Source organism: Nomascus leucogenys, chromosome 12 (genome assembly GCF_006542625.1).
Source record: "Nomascus leucogenys isolate Asia chromosome 12, Asia_NLE_v1, whole genome shotgun sequence".
NCBI lineage: Eukaryota > Metazoa > Chordata > Mammalia > Primates > Hylobatidae > Nomascus > Nomascus leucogenys.
The window spans coordinates 19,068,262-19,089,913 of record NC_044392.1 but is presented as its reverse complement, the minus strand read 5'-3'; the positions used below and the strand labels follow the sequence as shown (position 1 = coordinate 19,089,913).

Sequence of the window (21,652 nt, the reverse complement as noted above, 5' to 3'; positions counted from 1 at the left end):
TTTGGTTGTTGTATGTTTTAGAACATATACTAATACAGTTAAATTTAATTGACATAAGTTGATATAAAATACTTAAATGATACCAATTCTGCCATCTAGGCTTAGATTCTTAAAAATAATTGGGCATTGCAACTGAAAACACCTATATGATAATCCTTCTGGCAAGGAGACAAAGATGAGGTGGTGTGTGATTTTTATTTTTTTAAAGTTGAAAATCTGGCCGGGCGCGGTGGCTCACGCTTGTAATCCCAGCACTTTGGGAGGCCGAGGCGGGCGGATCACGAGGTCAGGAGATCGAGACCACGGTGAAACCCCGTCTCTACTAAAAATACAAAAAAAAAATTAGCCGGGCGTAGTGGCGGGCGCCTGTAGTCCCAGCTACTCGGAGAGGCTGAGGCAGGAGAATGGCATGAACCCGGGAGGCGGAGCTTGCAGTGAGCCGAGATTGCGCCACTGCACTCCAGCCTGGGCGACAGAGCGAGACTCCGTCTCAAAAAAAAAAAAAAAAAAAAAAAAAAAGAAAATCTAGTCCACTATGCTACATATTTTTTCACTTATCTCTTTATTGCTGTCAACAAAGATATTATTCCCACTTCTCAGACAAGGAAACTGAGAGGTTTTGAGATAAGCAGCTTTCCTGAGAAATGACATTAGATATCAAAGCCAGGATCCAAGACCAGGTTATTTGGATCCAAGTGCCTGACATATAATAACTTAATATTTATTTAATAAGTTATCAACTCTGAGTAACTATATGGTTAGTATAACATTCAACAAATAGTTCTAAATTATCAAATAATATGAGGAAGAAAAGCAGAGTCAAGTGAAATCTGCACATATTCCAGATCTCTCTTTCCCCCTCACCCTTCTTACTGGTTATAGGCAATATGTTTAATATGTTCTTTTCCCTCTTCTGCCCTCCACCAGAGGGTGCTCATAAGCAACTAAATGGCATAAAGCTGTAGTGATAGGAACTGAGAAAGAAGGGCTATTTTAATTCACAGTGTGCATTATTGGCCTCTGTGAAAAAAAAAAAGTTGACTTTGAAACAGAGTTCTTGATTGAGCTGAAATAACTTTGGTTTAAAGTTGCCTTACAAATAACATCTTGAGCACTTACTTACCTGAGGATAGTACTTTTTTATATAGGTAAAGTTGACCATTCTCTCTAAATAGGTATGAGGGACTATGCCATTAGACAGTGTTAGGCTGGTCGGGGCTATATTTCTTATTGTGTAACTTAATGCTCTTCAGAAGTTTTTTTTTTTTTTTTTGAGACGGAGTCTCGCTCTGTCGCCCAGGCTGGAGTGCAGTGGTGTGATCTTGGCTCACTGCAAGCTCCAACTCTCGAGTTCACGCCATTCTCCTGCCTCAGCCTCCCATGTAGCTGGGACTACAGGTGCCCACCAGCACGCCTGGCTAATTTTTTCCGTTTTTAGTAGAGATGGGGTTTCACCGTGTTAGCCAGGATGGTCTCGATCTCCTGACCTTGTGATCTGCCCTCCTCGGCCTCCCAAATTGCTGGGATTACAGGTGTGAGCCACTGCGCCCGGACTTCAGAAGTATTTTAATGATGTAAAATACTTCAGAACCTCTTCTAGTGTACTCACTAAAATCAATAAGTAATGAAGTACAAGAATATTGATGTCTGTGTTTAGTTATAAAAGCATATCCATTTAGAAATTGTGCTAATTCTGTTACAGTGAGCAGCTCTTTATCTCCCTATGACATAATCTGGTTTTAGGGGATGAAATGCCCTAGAAGATTAAAAAAAAAAAAACCTTTTATATTGAGCAACCTCTCTGTGATAGCCAAAATCTCAAGATAATGTTGGGACAGTATAAGGAAGCATAAAAGTAGGTAATTATAATGTGGAAAAATAGCATCAGGTGATTCTCCTTGATTTTGAGAGTCCCACCAGATTAAATGAAAGAAACCAAAAAAGTAAGTCAGGAGCATTTAAAATTACTATATATATTTCCAAAGGCTTTTAAAAAGAAACTATAAGATAATTAAATCAAGATATTTGTTAGTATTTTACAATTAACTGTATCATCTTTAAAAAACACATAGTTGGCTGGGTGTGGTGGCTCACACCTATAATCCCAGCACTTTGAGAGAGGCCAAAATGGGGAGCCCAGGAGTTCAAGACCAGCCTGGGCAACATGATGAGACTCCATCTCTACAAAAAATAAGGAGACCCTCATTTCTACAAAAAATTTAAGAATTAGCTGGGCATGGTGGCATGCACCTGCAGACTCAGCCACACAGGAGGCTGAGGTGGGAGGATTGCTTGATGCTGAGAGATCGAGGTGGCAGTCGGCCGTGATTGTACCACTGCACTCCAGTCTGGGTAACAAAGCAAGACTGCCTCAAAAAACAAAAAAAGAAGAAAAAAACCGAGATTAGGAGTCAAGAAGAGAACATGCTTGTGCTATCATTAAGCAGATGTGAGACTTGGGACAAACACTTTACCTCTCTATACCTCAGTTTCTTTTCCTGTTAAGTGAGAGGATTAGACCCTTATCTTGTGAGGAGAAACTGCCTTTCATTTGGAATCTGTTGGGGATGGTGGGATCACTGATAGAAGTTTAAGAGAAGGCTGCTGATACCTTCTCTCTGAAAATTCTCATTACTAGCTTGGAATGGGACAAGGGAGATGCTGGGTGGGGGAAGGTATGGCAGCAGCACTCGACTCGGCTAAGGCTTCAAGATCTCCTGGTTGGGATACAAGCAACTGATGAATTCTGAGGACTCTTCCAAATCTAGTATCTTGTGTGTAAAATGAAGCCATGTATAGCAGCCATCCTTGTTTCTTCCAACTCTGGTTGCTTACATGGTAGCATTTGTGTTTATGTACATAGCAAAAAGCCTGAGAACTTGTAACTGTTGGTGTTTATTTCATTAAACTTACCAACTTGCCAAATCAATTGAGGACAATAACACAGCAAGGCCAGGCAGAGAACAGTTTTTTGAGCTATTTACACAAGAGTTTTGTTGATAATTGATCTTGACCTGCACATGTCTTTTAATATTCTGTTGGTTCCAGAATATTATTAGTCACTTCCTTTTTAACAGTGTGCCTTTTTATGAGGTGACTAAACTGCTGTTTAACCCTGCTACAAGAATGTGGCAGTGGGCTAGTCCAGACAAGTGCATGTATACTTGGTAACTAGCATTCTTGATAAGCTTGCTTCAACCTGCCACAAATTAAAGCTCTGTGTGACTTTTCTAGCACGTAAGTGACAAAAAAAATGGCTGGGGGAAGGGCAGAAGAAACCTCGGATTGCGAATAAAAATAAATAAGTTTTTTGATTTGCGCTTTGCTTGGCAGTAAATGAAATTTTAGCCTCATGACTCAGTTTGGTTTAAAACTACCTCAGTAATCTATTTAGCTGAACAGTAAGCATCTGAAAATTTAAAAGGGGTATTCCAGAAGTCATCTTCAGGACTCCGTACTATAAAAAGCCTTATTTACGTTGGAAATGTGATGTAATAGAAAACTCCATGGCTTTTGGAGTTAAATCTGGTTTGCCATCTGGTACCCGATTTATCTCGGACAAGTTACTCCACCACTCTAAGGTTATTTTATGATTTGTACAATCATGATGGTCTTTAATTTACAGAGTTGTCATGTATGGTAGACATATGTTAAGCACTTACTATGTAGTTTCTGACTAATTGATGGTCTCTAGGAGTAGCTGTTTTAATTAAGCCAAAGAAAGTAATTATTGGTTATCAGATAGTAAGACAAGATATCTTAGAGCCTTAATAGTTGTTTGATTGGATACTTTTTAAATGGTTGTGAGATAAAGTGCCTGAGTTTTAATTTTGGTTCACCAGTCAGTATCTGTTTGATTTTGGGCAACTTTCTTATTCTGTGTGAGATTTAGTAACCTCATCTCTAAAATGGGGATTATAATCCTTACCTGGCAGAGTTATTGTGAGAATTAAGTGAGGTAGTGCGTATAAAGCACTTTGTGTAATAACAATACATATTGAGCTCTTAATAATAGCAGTTATTGTACAACTGTTTTTAAAATACTGAATGGTTTCCTGGGTGTATGTGTATATGTCAAAAAGCAATGCTTTAGGCTGGGGGAGGTGGCTCCTATCTATAATCCCAGCATTTTGGGAAGCCGAGGCGGGCAGATCACTTGAGATCAGGAGTTCAAGATCAGCCTGGGCAACATGATGAAATCCCATCTCTACAAAAATACAAAAATTAGCTGGACTTGGTGGCATGCACCTGTAGTCCCAGCTACTCAGGAGGCTGAGGCAGGAGAATCGTTTGAACCTGAGAGATGGAGGTTGCAGTGAGCTGAGATCACACCACTGCACTCCAGCCTGGGTGGCAGGGTGAGAGTCTGTCTAAAAAAGAAAAAAAAAAAGCAATACTTTATATGAGGATATAAATGCATGTATTAATAGCACTGAATATTGCCTTATTGAAGTATAATTGACCTGTAATAAGCCATACATTTTTTAAGTGTACAGTTGGATACATCTTGACATACAAATACACAGATTAAAAAGATCATCAGTGCAGTGTAGTCAATGCTGATATCCAGTAGCATTCCCAAATCTGGATGAAATTACGTCAGTGCCTTGTTAGGATGATGACAAGCTTGAGATATGGTTTTAAAAAAAGTCTCATATTAATTGTTCTTCTTAAAACACAAGAGAATTGTATTTTACAAACTGAGTGAATAAAAGATACAAACAGTAAAGCTGTAGTTTGAATCTCATTCAGTTGTGTTACTGGGTGTGTCACATGCAGAGCAAGGAGTCTGCAGGTGACATAACCAAATCTCCTTAGTGATGTATGAAGATCATAGCCCATTAGGGCTAGAAGGGATCTGAGAGGCCATTTAGTTGGTCGTACCTATATTTTACAAAAGGAGATGTTAAGACTCTTGGTTACTGACCCAAGGTCCCATAACAGGTTTTATAGCTTCCAATACTCTTAAAATGTCTTAGTCTTTGTCATTTATAATTAGAAAAAAAAGACAGACTGCAAACATGTATTTGGGAGAGGGTTAAAATTTGGCTATAAAATAAAAAATACTTTGAAGAACTAATTTATATGTATATGAATATATATGTGTCTATATGAATGTATATGTGTATATGAATATATAGTATGTATATATATACATATGAATATATAGTATATATATATATACACATATGAATATATATAGTGTATATATATATACACATATGAATGTATATATATTTTTTGAGACTGAGTCTCACCCAGGCTGGAGTGCAGTGGCTCAATCTCAGCTCACTGCAACCTTTGCCTCCCGGGTTCAAACAGTTCTCCTGCCTCAGCCTTCCGAGTGCCTGGGAGTACAGGCGCCCACCACCATGCCCAGCTAATTTTTGTATTTTTAGTAGAGACGGGGTTTCACCACGTTGGTCAGGCTGGTCTCGAACTCCTGACCTCAAGTGATCTGCCCGCCTTGGCCTCCCAAAGTGCTGGAGTCACAGGTGTGAGCCACCATGCCCAGCCTACTAATTCATATTTTTAAAGAAAGAAGTATTAAGAATGGCCTTAAATGCTCTGAGGACAAGCTTAACATGATAATACTGTGTTTTACTAACAACTTGTTAGACATAGCCAGTAATCAGTCATGATGGTTTACAGGAGTTTCCCTTTGCATATTGTCCTAGTATTTTATTTTCATATGAAGAATAATATAAAGAATAATACAAAGAAAATACTATATGCTTTGTTTATTGTGTAAAGAAGAAACATCGAAAAGATTCTAAGATTTCACGAAAGAGCTTTTTTGTCTTCTCAGTTGTTTCAAATAATAGTTGTCATTATTCATGAAAATTAGTTGCACATGTACACATTGCATAGTTCAGCAGTTCACAGCTTTTTGGTCTCAGGATCCTTTTGCACTTGCAAAGAAATCATCAAAGACCCCAGAGAGCTTTTGTTTATGTGGATTATATTCATTGACATTTACCATTCTAAAAATTAATATTGAAGAAAATAATATTTAAGATGACAAGTGAATACATGTTAATATAAATAGCATTTTTATACAAAGTAATTATATTTTCTAAAAATTCAGTAAGTAAAGTGACACTGTTTTTATACTTTTACAAATCTCTTTAATGTCTGTCTTAATAGAAGACAACTGGATTTTCTTGTCTTCCTTCTTCTGCATTTAACCTGTTGTAATGAATTTTTTTGATTGAAAATATGAAGAAAATCTGACCTCCTACAGATCTATAGTTGGAAAAAGGAGGAGTATTTTAATAGTCTTTTCAAATAATTATAGATATTATTATTTGATACTACACTAGAACTCAAGAAGTGGTAGTTTCCTAAAGGTTAGTTTTATTATTTTTATTTTAATTTTTGTGTGTGTGTATATGTGGCAAGGAGCTTTCTCGGGTAAAGCTAAATGTTACTTTCAATATCGAATCTGAAGCCCTATCAGTATACATTTTGTATTAATACTTTGTCATAGTAAGATACATTGGTCTGCCTCACAGTTTGAATTAAACCTTTATCCATACATAATTTTATAACATCATGCAATCACTGTTCATTTGGAGAATATTGGTCTTGTGAGTTATGCAGATTTTCTAAATGTTGACACATTTCATTACATGATATAAAAAGTCACATCTATTATATTAATATAACCACTGAACTCATCACAAAGGCTTTAAGCATTGAGAAGCTGTCAAGCTCATGATGGCTGATAGTTTTTAAAACTCTCAATTTTTACGTGAAAACTCAAATTTTGTCATTGGCAATTAATACTGTCAGATCTGTTCCTTGAAGTAGTAGTCTCACTTCATTCATTTTGGAGAAAATGTTCAGCAATTAGGGATACTCAATCACAGGTTGAGTATCCGTAATCTGAAAATCTGAAACTTTTTAAGCAGCAACATGATGTTGAAAGGAAATGCTCATTGGAGCATTTCAGATTTTGGATTTTTAGATGCGGAATGCTCAACTATTAGGTATGTATGATGCAAATATTCCAAAATCCAAAACAGTTCTGAGCCTGAAACACCTCTGGTCCCAAGCATTTTGAGTAAGGGATACTTGTCTGAATACCAAATCCAAATAACCACAGTTTGTCTGCCCATCATTTGTTTAAGTAGTAATGGTGTTTCATGAAAAAAAGTGGCTGATTCAGCATATAACTCAAACACAAGTGCTTTTTCTTCAACCCATCCATTATACTTTGGTATGCTGTAGAAGTCCTTTATACGTACTTCACATTTGTCACATAGAATATTAAAAGATATGTATTAAGAGTCAAAATTTAATTAAAAATAATAATTTTTACTGATTTAACAGGGACGTTCTTAAATGAAACTGCCATTTTTACAGTGAGTACATGGAACTGGAGATTTTTAACAGTTTGGTGTTACTACCTTAATTTGTGCTGAAGTACCAGCAGATTTGCCCACTATTGCTTTTTTTTAACATCAGTATAAAAACACTGTGGCCAGGCGTGGTGGCTCAGGCCTGTAATCCCAGCACTTTGGGAGGCTGAGGTGGGCAGATCACCTGATGTCAGGAGTTCAAGACCAGCCTGGCCAACATGTTAAAACCCCATCTCTACAAAGATACAAAAATTAGCCAGGCATGGTGGCACACACCTGTAATCCCAGCTGCTTCGGAGGCTGAAGCAGGAGAATCACTTGAACCTGGGATGTGGAGCTTGCAGTGAGCCAAGATCGTACCACCACACTCCAGCCTGGGTGACAAAGTGAGATTCCCTCTCAAGAAAATAAATAAATAAATAAAACACAGTGAAAAAGTCTAATGCCACTTCAGTATTATTATGAAATAATTTTGACCTTATGGAACTCCTAAAAGAATCTCAAGAACCCTGTGCCTATAGTACATACTTTGAAAATCACATGGTACGTTCTTTTTTTTTGAGACGGAGTTTCACTCGTCCAGATTGGAGTGCAATGGCGCAATCTCGGCTCACTGCAACCTCCACCTCCCAGGTTCAAGCAATTCTCCTGTCTCAGCCTCCCAAGTAGCTGGGATTACAGACATGAACCACCATGCCCGGCTAATTTTTTGTATTTAGTAGAAATGGGATTTCACCATGTTGGTCAGGCTGGTCTCGAATTCTTGACCTCAGGTGATCCACCCGCCTCAGCCTCCCAAAGGGCTGAGATTACAGGCGTGAGCCACCGTGCCCAGCACAGTATGTTCTTAACACTAAATACTGTTTGTAAGAAGAAAAGAAAAAACTTCAAATGGACTTTGAGTACTCACTCACCGATGGAATATCTACTAGGTAGCAAGTGTATTCTCATTTAAGCCATCCTCACAGAAAGCCTGTTAGGAAAGGTCATGTTAATTTTATAGAACAGAAAACTTAGCCTTTTTTTTTTTTTTTTTTTTTTTTTTAAGACAGGTTCTTGCTCTGTCACCCAGGCTAGAATGCAGTGGCATGATCTCAGCTCTCTGCAGCCTTGACCTCCTGGGCTCAAGCAATCCTCCCATCTCAGCCTCCCTAGTAGCTGAACTATGGGTGTGTTCCACCATGCCCAGCTAATTGGTTTTTCTTTTTCTGGAGACAGGGTCTCACTTTATCACCCAAGCTGGAGTACAGTGGCATGATCACAGCTCACTGCAGCCTTAACCACCTGGGCTCAAGTGGTCCTCCCGCCTCAGCAACCCAAGTAGCAGGGACTACAGGCGTGTGCCCCCATACCCAGCTAATCTTTTGTTTATGTTTTTAGAGACAAGATCTCACTATGTTGCCCAAGCTGGTCTTGAACTCCTGAGCTCAGGCTATCCTCCTGACTCAGCCTTGCAAAGTGCTGGAATTACAGGCATGAGCCACCACGCCCAGCCAGGAAACTGTTTCGAGATGGAAAATATTGATTCGAGTGAATAGTAGAAGACACTCTGAGTTTAAAAGTCCATTCTACACTTAGCCGTCTCCTGTTATTAAATAGAAAAAGTTCCTTTAGGGATCAAAAAGAATTTGTTAAGTGCCTGCCTTTTCCATGGATTGCTTTTTAACAGAACAAATTTACTTAATTTTGTTCATTTTTCTTCATGTCTTGTCAAAAAATGATTTACCATCCTTATATTTTAATCATTGACAGCTGACAAGAACAATTAAATTCTTTCCAACTATAGCTACTTTTTCCTTAAGATGTGGCCTTAAAAATATAAATGCTGTAAAATAATTATTATTTTTGTGAAAAAGGGTTTTCTTTGGATAATTTAAATGCATAAACCTTTTGTGTTGATGTAGTATAATTGTCAAATTATTTAATTGGACACATATACCTAAAATAATGTTAATATTATGTAATGTTAATTTACAAATACTGCTTTTGTGGCTACCCTCATAGTTCATGATATTTATTCAAATTCTATAGGCATTTTTTATATATAAGCATCATCATCACCACTAGGGTCACTTTTTTTTTTCTTTTTGGTTGACATCGTAAAGACCAAATAATTGAATTGAATAAGATGACTACTCTTGTGTTAATTAAGGAACAGGCTAACTTAGAAAGACCCCAGAATATAAGGTGACAGTGGGCTTAACAGTCTAGGTGAGGAAGGTGTTTCTGCTAAAGTCATGTTTTCTAGAGTCCATCCTTCTCGCTGGACATTTTATCTCAAGCCACAGGTATTCTTCACAGACTAGTAAAAAGTAATGTTTGTTGAGCCACTACTGTGTGCTAGGCATTTTCTCATTGCTTTACCCATGAACTCAACCTTATTATCCCTACACTGTGGAGAAAGTAATAATCAAATACTATATCTAGGTGTCATTAAGGACAGTTGTAATTTTTTCATTTGCTTATTTTTTGTTTTGTTTTGGTTTCATTTGTCCTATGTGTGTATATTCATCATCTTCCCAAGACATTTTTCAAAGTATCTTTTAAAGACAGGTTTATAAGGACTTTTAATACTTGCAATTGTGAGATTATACAGAGCTCTAGGAATAATCATGTCTTATCATTGTCTTCTTTATTAGCCAGTTTTGACAAGTAAACTCTGGGAGAACCTGAAGCATCATTGACTCAGGTTATTTGAGGCTAATCTGTCCAAACAGCATATTGAAAATGAAGTATTTGAGGAAGCACCCTGTAATAGGAGAACTTTTGTAACTACTCAAATACAAGGCAGCTTCCTTTAGTGTAAAACCTAAACTTAGGTTTTTGTATATTTTTGATATATGTATCTTATGGAAATTTTAAATTTTGTATCTCACCTACAATTTTATATTTCTATCCCTACTGCCCTCGGAGTTAGGAAAATGAGGTATTATTCTGCTAATCAGAAAAGTAGCAGATGCACATTGAGGCAGTGGGGGATTGGGGGCAAATATGTATGATTTGCCTTATTTTGGGCTCATTACAGTTTCCTAGAACCTCAGTCTATCATCTAATGAAAATTAGCCTTGGCTACCATAACATCCCATGTGTGGAAAAATTTCAAATTTTCAAAGCCTTCCTGGTAATGTAATACCCAGGATACTAGAGTTAGCTTTCTAATCTAGCTTCAGCAATAATAGAAAATACCTGAAAAGTAAAATCCTTTTGTGAAACATGGCCGTATTTTGTTTACAAATGATGGATTCTACTTTTTGCAGATGTGTCTTGCTGAATCAGGGCTCTCTTATCCCTGCCATCGACTTTCAGTGGGAAGAAGATCTTCACCTGCACAGACCCGGGAACAGTCGGAAGAAGTAAGCCTGTTTGCCAGCTTTTCATTGAACAGAAGGCCCATCCCCCACCTACATGCCCACTTCCCTTTCTTTTTTATCTGCCAGAGCAATGAACAGATAGAGTTAATGTAGCATTAATTAAATCTCGGTAAATTCTTGAAGGCAGAAACTGTCCATGCAAGGTTACTACTAATGTGCTCCTTCCCACTCTGTTAGTTGCATGTTTCAACAGACAGAATTCAGATGGATTGGTTGAAATGATTTTTACTTAGAACCATTGGGCTAACAAAGAACTTTCTAGACTGGGCACAGTCGCTCACGCCTGTAATCCCAGCACTTTGGATGGCCGAGGCAGGCAGAGCACATGAGGCCAGGAGTTCAAGACCAGCCTGGCCAACACAGTAAAACCCCGTCTCTACTAAAAATACAAAAATTAGCCAGGTATGGTGGCAGACACCTGTAATCCCAGCTACTTGGGAGGCTGAGGCATGAGAATTGCTTGAACCCAGGAGGCAGAGGTTGCAGTGAGCGGAGATCACACCACTGCACTCCAACCTGAGCAACAGCATGAGAATGCATCTCAAAAAAAGAAAAAAGAAACTTTCTTTGCTATTGACTCTGTAGTTGAGTAGATTCATTAGGATTGACCCTGGAAGTCCTTTAACTCATTGGGTTGGAGCACTTACCATGAGGCAGACACTGTGCTTGATATCTTTAGATAACAAAGATGAATAACACTGTACTTATACCAAAATGCTCAGAGTCAAAGGTGATAGATAAAATAACAGTGGCCGGGCGCAGTGACTCACACCTGTAATTCCAGCACTTTGAGAGGCCAAGGTGGGTGGATCACCTGAGGTCAAGAGTTCGAGACCAGCCTGACCAACATGGAGAAACACCGTCTCTACTAAAAATACAAAATTAGCTGGGCGTGGTGGTGCATGCCTTTAATCCCAGCTACGCAGGAGGCTGAGGCAGGAGAATCACTTGAACCCAAGAGGTAGAGGTTGTCGTGAGCCGAGATTATGCTATTGCACTCCAGCCTGGGCAACAAGAGTGAAATTCCATCTCAAAAATAAAAATAAAAATAAAAAAATAATAATAATGATGGCATAATGTAAAAAATACAGTGATAGTGTTGCACACAAGGGTCCTAAAGAAACAAAGAGAAGGGGCAGGTAAGATTGAACACATTTGTGTGTGTGTTGTGCCTATTTGGGTCTATGTGAGCCTGAAGAATATATATATAAAAAAATTTTTTTTTTGAGACGGGATTTCACTCTTGTTGCCCAGGTTGGAGTGCAATGGAGCGATCTCGGCTCACTGCAACCTCCACCTCCCAGGTTCAAGCGATTCTCCTGCCTCAGCCTCCCAAGTAGCTGGGACTACAGGTGCCCGCCACCATGCTTGGCTAATTTTTGTATTTTTAATAGAAACGGGGTTTCACTATATTGGCCAGGCTGGTCTCGAGCTCCTGACCTTGTGATCCACCCACCTCAGCCTCCCAAAGTGCTGGGATTACAGGCATGAGCCACCATGCCCAGCCCAAGCCTAAAGAGTATTATAAGGAAATATCTAAATTCTATTCCATGGCTACAAACAGCACTTTCATGCTCAACTCTGACCGTGGTTATAAGGAAATGGGAAAGAGAGCATGGATGTTTTAACTTATTTAAGAAATATTTATTGAGCTCTTACTATGTGCTGGGAAAAGTCATCACCAAGACTTTAAAAGTGTATACAATGGAGGTCATAACTAAATAGCACAGATGAACTTTATTTAAACTATAATTTTTTTTTTTTTTTTTTTTTGGAGACAGGGTCTCACTCTGTCACCCAGGCTGGAGTGCAATGATGCGATCTCAGCTCACTACAACCTCTGCCTCCTGGATTCAAGTGATTCTCGTGCCTCAGCCTCCCAAGTAGCTGGGATTACGGGCACGCGCCACCACACCCAGCTCATTTTTTTCTATTTTTAATAGAGACGGGGTTTCACCATGTTGGCCAGGCTGGTCTTGAACTCCTGATCTCAAATGATCCACCCTCCTCAGCCCTCCAAAGTTCTGGGATTACAGGTGTGAGCCACTGCGCCTGGCCTTAAACTAGAATTTTTTAAGACAGAGCACGATTCAAGTATTTAAAAGCTTAGGCTAGTATGATAAAAAATGTTTTCCATTTACATTCTATACAAAATGTGGTTGCTCATTTTTATTTAACCTGCCTATATATTTTGGACACCTGTTATGGAAGCTACGACAGGACTTCTCCAGCCATCCTTTGAATACGTGTTTATATCACTTAAACGTGTGAAAGAGAAATGGAGCTACTACGTAATTGAAGTTGTAGTCTCTAATCATCCTGTGAAAATTATAATTTGCCACTCCGGTTTTTAACATTTTTTAGAAAACCACAGAGAAGGAAGCGTTTTCCCCTGCTAATAATACGACCGTGCTGTATTATACTGTACTGTACTTGGTCTCCAAAAATGTTTATTCCTTTTCAAGAGACCAAACCATTTTTTTTTAAAAGCACTTTATCTCACTAGCCCTTGTGAAAGAAAGATAATATTGAGTTTCACTGCTTGGCAGAAATTGCCGGACATAATTTAATGAGATATTTCTTTAAAGTGCTTGAGTCTGTTTTTAACGGCTAGAGTAGGTCATACTTCCACTCTTTAATGGATAAATCCACTAACATTAAAAGGTGGCCAACTAGCCCCAACCAAAATTTTTAATTATTCTGTGTCCTATCTGAGAGGTGACAGGTAACTGTTTCACTTCATTTATTTTCTTCTCTCACCCTCACCATTATATGTGTTATTTGGGTGGTCCCATCAGCAGAGAGAAGTCAGTTCCGTATAGTGAAGAGCAGTGTTTGTGAGGCTAGCACACTATTTAGGTTATTTTGAGAAAATGGTAGTGTGGCATTGGGAGGCTTTGCCAACCTAAAACAGTCACAGCCTCGGTAATATCTTATTATTACTGAATAATAATATCTTATTATTAGAGTTCTGCCCTCCTATAATAACCAGTTTCATTTTTGAGAAGCTTTTTCTGTTGTCTTCCTTATATTAAGTTGAAATATGTGTAATTGTACCTTCTACCCAGTGATTCTACTGCTGTCTTCCGGTTCTACTCCTACATGACTTTGTGTGTTTTAAGACAATCATCTTTCTTTTTTTTTTTTTTTTTTTTTGAAACAGAGTCTTGCTCTGTTGCCCAGGCTGAAGTGCAGTGGCATGATCTTATCTCACTGCAGCCTTCTCCCCACGGGTTCAAGCAATTCTCGTGCCTCAGCCTCCCAAGTAGCTGGGACTACAGGCATGTGCCACCATGCCCAGCTAATTTTTGCATTTTGAGTAGAGACGGGGTTTTGCCATGTTGGCCAAACTGGTTTTAAGCTCCTTACCTCAAGTGATCTGCCCTTCTTGGCCTCCCAAAGTGCTGGGTTTACAGGTGTGAGTCACCGCGCCCAGCCAACAATAATCATTTTGCTATTGACTTTCTTAAACTTTGAGTTAGGAAGGAAATATTTGAGACCAGCAGTGAAATTCAAGTTTTAGATTTTATGGATTGTAGTTATATGTCCTTTAGCTGGGAGAATTTTGATTCTTACATCATCTCTTGGGCCCTACAGACACAGTTTCTTTATGATCATTTAATAATTTTTTTCTCATCCTCCCCTTATTCCTGAGCCCCCATGTAATGATTTTCCCATATTTCTGGATACCTAGCTAGGTAACAATTTATCCTCAGTTGCTTGGGTGAGATAGTGTAGGGGCCTTGTTGACCCTGGCTCCTTGGGAATTGTTCAGTTCTCAGTTGACAGTGAAGAAGGAGAAGCAATCCAAAAACTTAACAACAAAAAAAAGTTTTAATGTAATGTTAAAAGCATTAGTTTATAACTATGGTTAAAGAAACATTTATTGAATGCTCACTATGTACTAGTCAGATGAATATAAATTGATAATTTTATATTATATGATTAATGAGAAAATTGAGGCAAGCAGGAGATGCTAGGGGAGCATAGATATGGGGGTGGGTTGTAACTTTCAAGAAGGGTTGCAGGCAAGAACTTTGTTTGCCTTTCTCCCCTCGGTAGCCCTAACACCTAGCATAGTGCCTGGCATGTAACAGACACAGAATAGTTATTTGTAAATGAATATTTTTTAAATAAAGAAAATAAAAGAAAAAAAGACTAGAGGAGGTGACATCCAAATTGGATTATAAAGAATGAGTCACAGCCAAATAAAGAATCAAAGGAATCATATTCCATTCATTCCATTCAGAGAAAAAAGCATGATTTGATGTAGCAAATGAGAAGAGATAAGTATAGGTTGCTGTTAGTGCAGAAGAAAGTCGGGGGAAAAGGAAGATAAGAGATGAGGTGAAAGTGAGTAAGTCTTGTATGACAGATTGAGAATTTGGAACTGTAGAAGGCAGTAAAAGCCCTTTTTTTTTTTTCTGAGATGGAGTCTCGCTCTGTTGCCCAGGCTGGAGTGCAGTGGTGCGATCTCGGCTCACTGCAGCCTCCACCTCTCGGGTGCAAGCTATTCTCGTGCCTCAGCCTCCTGAGTAACTGGGATTATAGGCACCTACCAACATGCCTGGTGAAATTTTTGTATTTTTAGTTGGACAGGGTTTCGCCATGTTGGCCAGGCTGGTAACTCCTGACCTCAAGTGATCCACCTGCCACGGCCTTCCAAAGTGCTGGGATTGCAGGCATGAGCCCCTGCACTTGGCCAGCGGTAAAAGACTGTTAAGTGGGGAGTGATATCTCCCCACAAATACACAGTTTAGTGAAGAGCACTCTGCTGTACACAGGCTAGATTTAAGGGAAACAAGACAGAAGACACAGAAATCAGGTATGAATCTGTTGTACTAGTGCAAGCAAGAGATAATGGAATCCTCAATGTAATACAGCACATTTACAGAATGAAGGAAAAAACACGTCATCGTTTTTTGACAACATTCAACACCCTTTCGTGGTAAAACTAGAAATAGAAGAAAACTACTTCAGCATAATGAAAGACATATATGAAAAACTCACAGCAAACATCATACTGAAGGGTGAAAGACTGAAAACTTTTTCTCTAAAATCAGGAACAAGATAAGAGTAACCCCTTTCCTTTTTTTTTTTTTTTTTTGGGGGGAGACAGAATCTCGCTCTGTTGCCCAGGCTGGAGTACAGTGGCACAATCTTGGCTCACTGCAACCTCCCCCTTCTGGGTTCAAGTGATTGTCCTGCCTCAGCCTCCCGAGTAGCTGGGACTACAGGAGTACAACACCACACCCAGCTGATTTTTGTAATTTTAGTAGAGACAGGGTTTCACCATATTGGTCAGGCTGGTCTCGAACTCCTGACCTCAGGTGATCCATCCACCTCAGTCTCCCAAAGTGCTGGGATTACAGGTGTGAGCCACCGCACCTGGCCAAGAATGACCCCTTTCACCATTTCTATTTGACGTAGTACTGGAAGTTCTGGCCAGGACAATTAGGCAAGAAAAAGAAAAAGAAATAAAAGGAAGAATTAAAATAATCTCTCTTCACTGATGATGATTTTATATGTAGACAGCTCCAAAGATTACATTTTTAAAAAACTATTGGAATTAAAAAATGAATTCAGCAAAATACCAAGATACAAAGTCAACACACAAAAATCACTTGCATTTCTATAAACCAACAGTCAACAAGCTGAACAGAAAATTAGAAAAACAATTCCAATGACAAAGCATCAAACAGAATAATACTTAGGAATTAACTAATAAAAGAAGCGGAAGACTTGTACTATGAAAGCTACCAAACATTGCTGAAAAATTAAAGAAGATATAAATGAAACACATTTCATGTACATGGGTTGGAAGGCTTAATATTGTTCAAATGTCCATAGTGCCGAAAGCAGTCTACAGAAATCCCTATCAAAATTCCAATGGTGGTTTTTTGCAGAAATAGAAAAACTTACCCAAAATTCATATGGAATTTCAAGGGACCTTGAATAGCCAAAAACAATCCTAAAAAAGAACAAAGCTGGAGGACTCACTCTTCCTGATTTCAATGTTTAGTAAAAAGATACAGTAATCTAAGCAGTGCAGTGCTAGTATAAAGACTAACATATAGACCAGTGGAATATAACAGAGAGCCCCAGCATGCCAGCATATATGATAAAATGGTTTTTGACAAGAGCACTAATCCCATTCAATGGAGAAAGGGGAGTTTTTTCATCAAATGGTACTGGGAAAACTGGGTATCTACATGCGAAAGAATGAAGTTGGACCCTTACCTAATATCATATGCAAAAATAAACTCAAAATATATGAAAGACCTAACTGTAAGATCTAAAACAATACAACTGTTAAAAGAAAACATAGGGCAAAAGTTTTATGACATTGGATTTGGCAATGATGTCTTGGTGTGACACTAATGGTACAGGTAACAAAAGAAAAAATAGAAAAATTGGACTTTGTGAAAATTAAAAAGTTTTGTGCATCAAAAAACACTAGCAATGGAGGTATAAAGGCAACCCACAGAATGGGAGAAAATATTTGCAAATCATACATCTAATATGGGATCAATGTCTATAAAATATAGAGAACTCCTAAAACTAAGTAATATAACAACCCAATTAAAAAATGGGCAAAGACCGAGCTGCAAGACTGCTACTGCTGTAGTTGCTCTGGCCTGGGACCACAGCCCAGCAGCCTTGACAGTCTCTGGGTGTGTGACCTACCACCCCTCTCCCTCCCCCCTACCTGGAGTCACCTGAGCTGCTCCTGCTTGGGTCTAGAATCCTTCCTCAGCAGACTTCGTATTTTTCAGGTGCATAAGCACCTGAAATTCCTCCTCCCCAGAGCCACCCCAGCTGCTGCCTCCATGGGTTCTTTGGCCCAGGGACACAAACACAGCTACTGCATGTGTGCCTGAAAACAGCTCTGTGACCATTCATCACAGGCTTCAAACCCACCACTACATGTACCTGAGGCTTACCCCAGCAGCTAGGCTACTGCATGCTGCCCGCCCTGGCTGCCACAGTTTTATGTGTATAAGTAGGTGATCTTGCCCCTTGGCTCCTGCCCCTACCACTGTGCTTGCAATCACAGATGGCCCTGCAGCTGCCCACATATACACAGATAGCCCACATATACACAGATAGTCTAATTCCTGTCACCTAACCCTAGCTGGTGCCTGCAATTGAGCATAAGCAAGCTTCCAGCCCTGACCATCCCACATGTGCTCTTACAGTCTTGCCCATCTCCTGTTTCTGTCTCCAGCACTTAGCCCAGTGCATGAGGCTACATCTGGATCTGCTGCCAAAGGCATGTCTGCAGCCAGCCTTTACACCAGAGGATGTGCATTTCACTGGCTCTGGCCTTCATTGTTGCTAGCCATGGCCCTTTGTTGCTGGACACAGGCACAGCAGAGGACTCCAGTAGCCCTTGCAGCCTCTGCAGACCTCCCACAACTTTTGCCATCAAGGATCACACAGGTGCCAATGTCACAGACTCTTAACTGTCTAAGCTGACAAGAGTCAGTGTCCCCCCAGACCTCAAGTCACCACACACACACACCACTTGGCATCTGGTGCCCTTAGGCCCAGTGCCACAGCATGCCCCAGAGTGCCTCTCTCCTTCCCTACCCTCTCTCCACACCCACAGGTGAAGGTCTCTCCTTACTAATGGCAGCCCATAAAGTCTGGAAGAGGTAACTTTTTCATCAAATGCACAGACACCTTTGCAAGAATACAAGGATCATAAGGAATTTGGGAAAGATGATACCACCAAAGGAACACAATAAACTCTAGTAACTGACCCTAAAGAATTAGAGATACACGAATTGCCTGACAAATAGTTTAAAATAAGTTCACGTTCAGCCTGGGCAAATAGTGAGACCCTGTCCATACAAAATGTATAAAAATTAGCTGGATGTAGTGGCACGTACTGCAACTTCCATCTCCCACGTTCAAGCGATTCTCCTGCCTCAGCCTTCCAAGTAGCTGGGATTACAGGCGTCTGCCACCGCACCAGGCTAATTTTTGTGTTTTTAGTAGAGATGGGGTTTCATCATGTTGGCCAGGCTGGTCTCGAACTCCTGAGCTTAAGTGATCCGCCTGCCTCGGCCTCTGAAAGTGCTGGGATTACACGCATGAGCCACCATGCCTGGCTGACATACCTAGTTTTTAACATAGTGCCTTGATATAATAGGTAGTTGGTGAATGTTGCTGAAAGGAACATCTATGTCAATTACAAGCTTGCTTTAATGCCAGTTATGAGTTCTAAATGTTTGCCTTAAATGGTTTAGTTATCATCTCCTCCAGGAAGTTTTTCCTGATTCCTACCCTCTATGATTTAGGTCCTCTCTTCTGAATTTACATGTCATAGCACTAATCGCTCTGTGTATAATATATGGTGCTCCTTAAGAGAGGATATACTGTATCTTTCACACAGGTCCAAACAGCGTAGCGCTTAACAGTGATTTGTAAATGTTTGTTAAATGTTAAAGGTAATAAATGAATGCAATAAACAGCCCAAAATATAATCACTAATTTTTTAGCTGTTTTTAAAATTATGAATAAATACCTTTTCTGGATTTAAAGAATTTTAGGGCAGCCATGACAGATACCAAGAGATTATCTATTCTCATCAGCAAACGTTAATGGAAAAAAAGTTTGTTTATCTTATTTTTTAGAAAAAGCTTTTTCTAACCTGTTAGATGGCTGATAAGAAAATATGAAGAGACTGGGAGTTCCTTATACATAATTAAGTAGTTCATTCTTGCAGATATTTCAATAATTCATATTTGAAATATACTTTTTTCAACAAAATTGGCTTTTTAGATACCTCCCTTTGAAGATGTTGTGGTTATAGGATTTTGTTTTCTGGGATTTTAAGAGGTTTGGGGATTCTCTACTTTGTGAAGGGAAAATGAATAATGGAGACATATGAAGAATATTAAAATCACTATCTTATTATGAAGTAAGGTCCTGTTGTTATAAAAGGAGCTAATTTATTGAACAGGATTTGGAGAAAGAGGATAGATGTGGGACAGTAAAGTAAAAGGGGTAAGTATAGAAAGAAGTATATATAGAACATTCCCTTTTTTCTCCCCTGTGTCTCCCACCCCTTGTTCTTAACCTGATGCCTCAAAGGAGGGGGTGAGTACTAGGCAAGATTAAGCAAAGACTGAGATGATAGCTTACCTGATAGAGGATGTGAGAATATTTGTCATACTCGTCCTTTGTTTCTTTTCATTTGCCTGTGAACCTGGCTAGGCACTGTAAAAGAACATGTGGTATATCTTGTAAATCTTGAGCCTTTACCTGTTTAAGACTAAGCCTCAAATTTAAAGGGAACTTCATGCGCCAGATATTTGACTACCTGAAACGCAGCGGGAACTCAAGCACTGTTGTCCTAGTAAATGTGTTGTTTTGTGGAGGAGGCTCTTTCACTGCTCTAAAATGAGAAGGCATTGTGGATTTTTAAGCTGTTGACTAGCTTAAACCTGGAGGAGATCTTAGATCTACGAACAAACTATTAAGGGAGGAGAACCAGTGTTTCTGTGAGAAATAGAGTTAAGATAGGAGGTAAATGCTTAAGGGAAGGACCATTTATTTATTCATCCAACAAACGTGTCTTCATTGTCTTGTCTATTCAAAGCATTAGAAAGATTGTCTTAAAGTTGAGAGGGAAAATATTATGATTATGATTCTCTGCATTAATGCTTGGGTATGCCTGAGGAGGAAATGCTGACATTTGACACTAAGTCAAATGAGAAATATCTTGACTTCCTCATTTGGAACTCTTAGAATCATTAGATCAGCAGTTTTAAAAAGTGTTTAACAGGGTCCTGAGATCCTCTGGCTATACCCCAGGTGTCAACAGATACAAGGAAGAAAAGGCCAACTCCAAGAGCATTAAGCTCCCCATTGACCTCTCCCTGTATCAACCAGAGTAGTCCTACTTTTCTGTATTGGAAGATTTTGTTTGGGCCTAGGAGAGGGAGGTAACCCTACGAAAATAAGTTAGAAAACCGCCGATGACAGCTTTTTAAGATCCTTCCAGCTTTAAAATCTATGATTCAACAACTGTCTGACCTCTGACATTCCCTCTAGCTAAATTTTTATGAGTCTTTTTTTTTTGAGCCAGGGTCTCACTCTGTCACTCAGGCTAGAGTGCAGTGGTGCAAACAAGGCTCACTGCAGCCTTGACCTCGTGGGCTCAAGTGATCCTCCTGCCTCAGCCTCCCAAGTAGCTAGGACCAGTGGCACACCATCATGCCAGACTTTCTTCTTCTTTTTTTTTTTTATGTAGAGATGAGATCTGGCCATGTTGCCCAGGCTAATTATGAGTCTTATATTTTGTTTCTATTAATGCTTTTCTGGCAAAATATTTATGTTAGGTTATTCTACATAGACTGAGGGATCAATTAGTTTCCCCATTTTATAACTTAAGTACATAGTGCCACATTTTGAAAGATAGAAATTTTATTTACTAAGTAATATTTATAGACTTTATTTATTGAACATAGGACAGACAAGCATGTAGCCAGATGTCTTGCTTGGACGTCTTCTTACCTAAGGCATGAATATTCAGCAGTACTTACGGCCCAGTCCAAAAGTTTTACATCTCAGTATTTCAGAATCACATTCTAACCTAGAGAATAACAGCCTAGTTCTTTGAAGCAGATGTTTTTAATACCTTTTCAGTTGATGTTGCTGAAAACAAAATAAACAGAGCATATTCCTCAGTGCTCAGCAGGTAGTAAATTCTCAGTAATTTTTACTGAATTAAAACATTATTACTACAGCTCATATGTAAAAACATTATTATTACATCTCATCTTCAGTTTACAAAGAGCTTTCATATATAGTGTATTTCATGTTATTCATAAGAATGTGAGGATAGTGTACCATATTTCACGAGGAGAAACCTAAGAACCACTGCAGTAAGGAAGTGGAAAGTTT

The 21,652-nt window shown here is 39.1% G+C and overlaps 1 protein-coding gene across 1 annotated transcript in view; it reads left to right on the top strand.

The window, feature by feature from the left end:
- FAF1 (Fas associated factor 1) overlaps positions 1 to 21,652 on the top strand; it is a 511,769-nt gene that overhangs the window by 342,817 nt on the left and 147,300 nt on the right. The window contains exon 9 of the mRNA XM_030823889.1: positions 10,622 to 10,717. Coding sequence (XP_030679749.1) covers positions 10,622 to 10,717 — 96 coding nt within the window. The remainder of the gene's footprint in view (positions 1 to 10,621; positions 10,718 to 21,652) is intronic.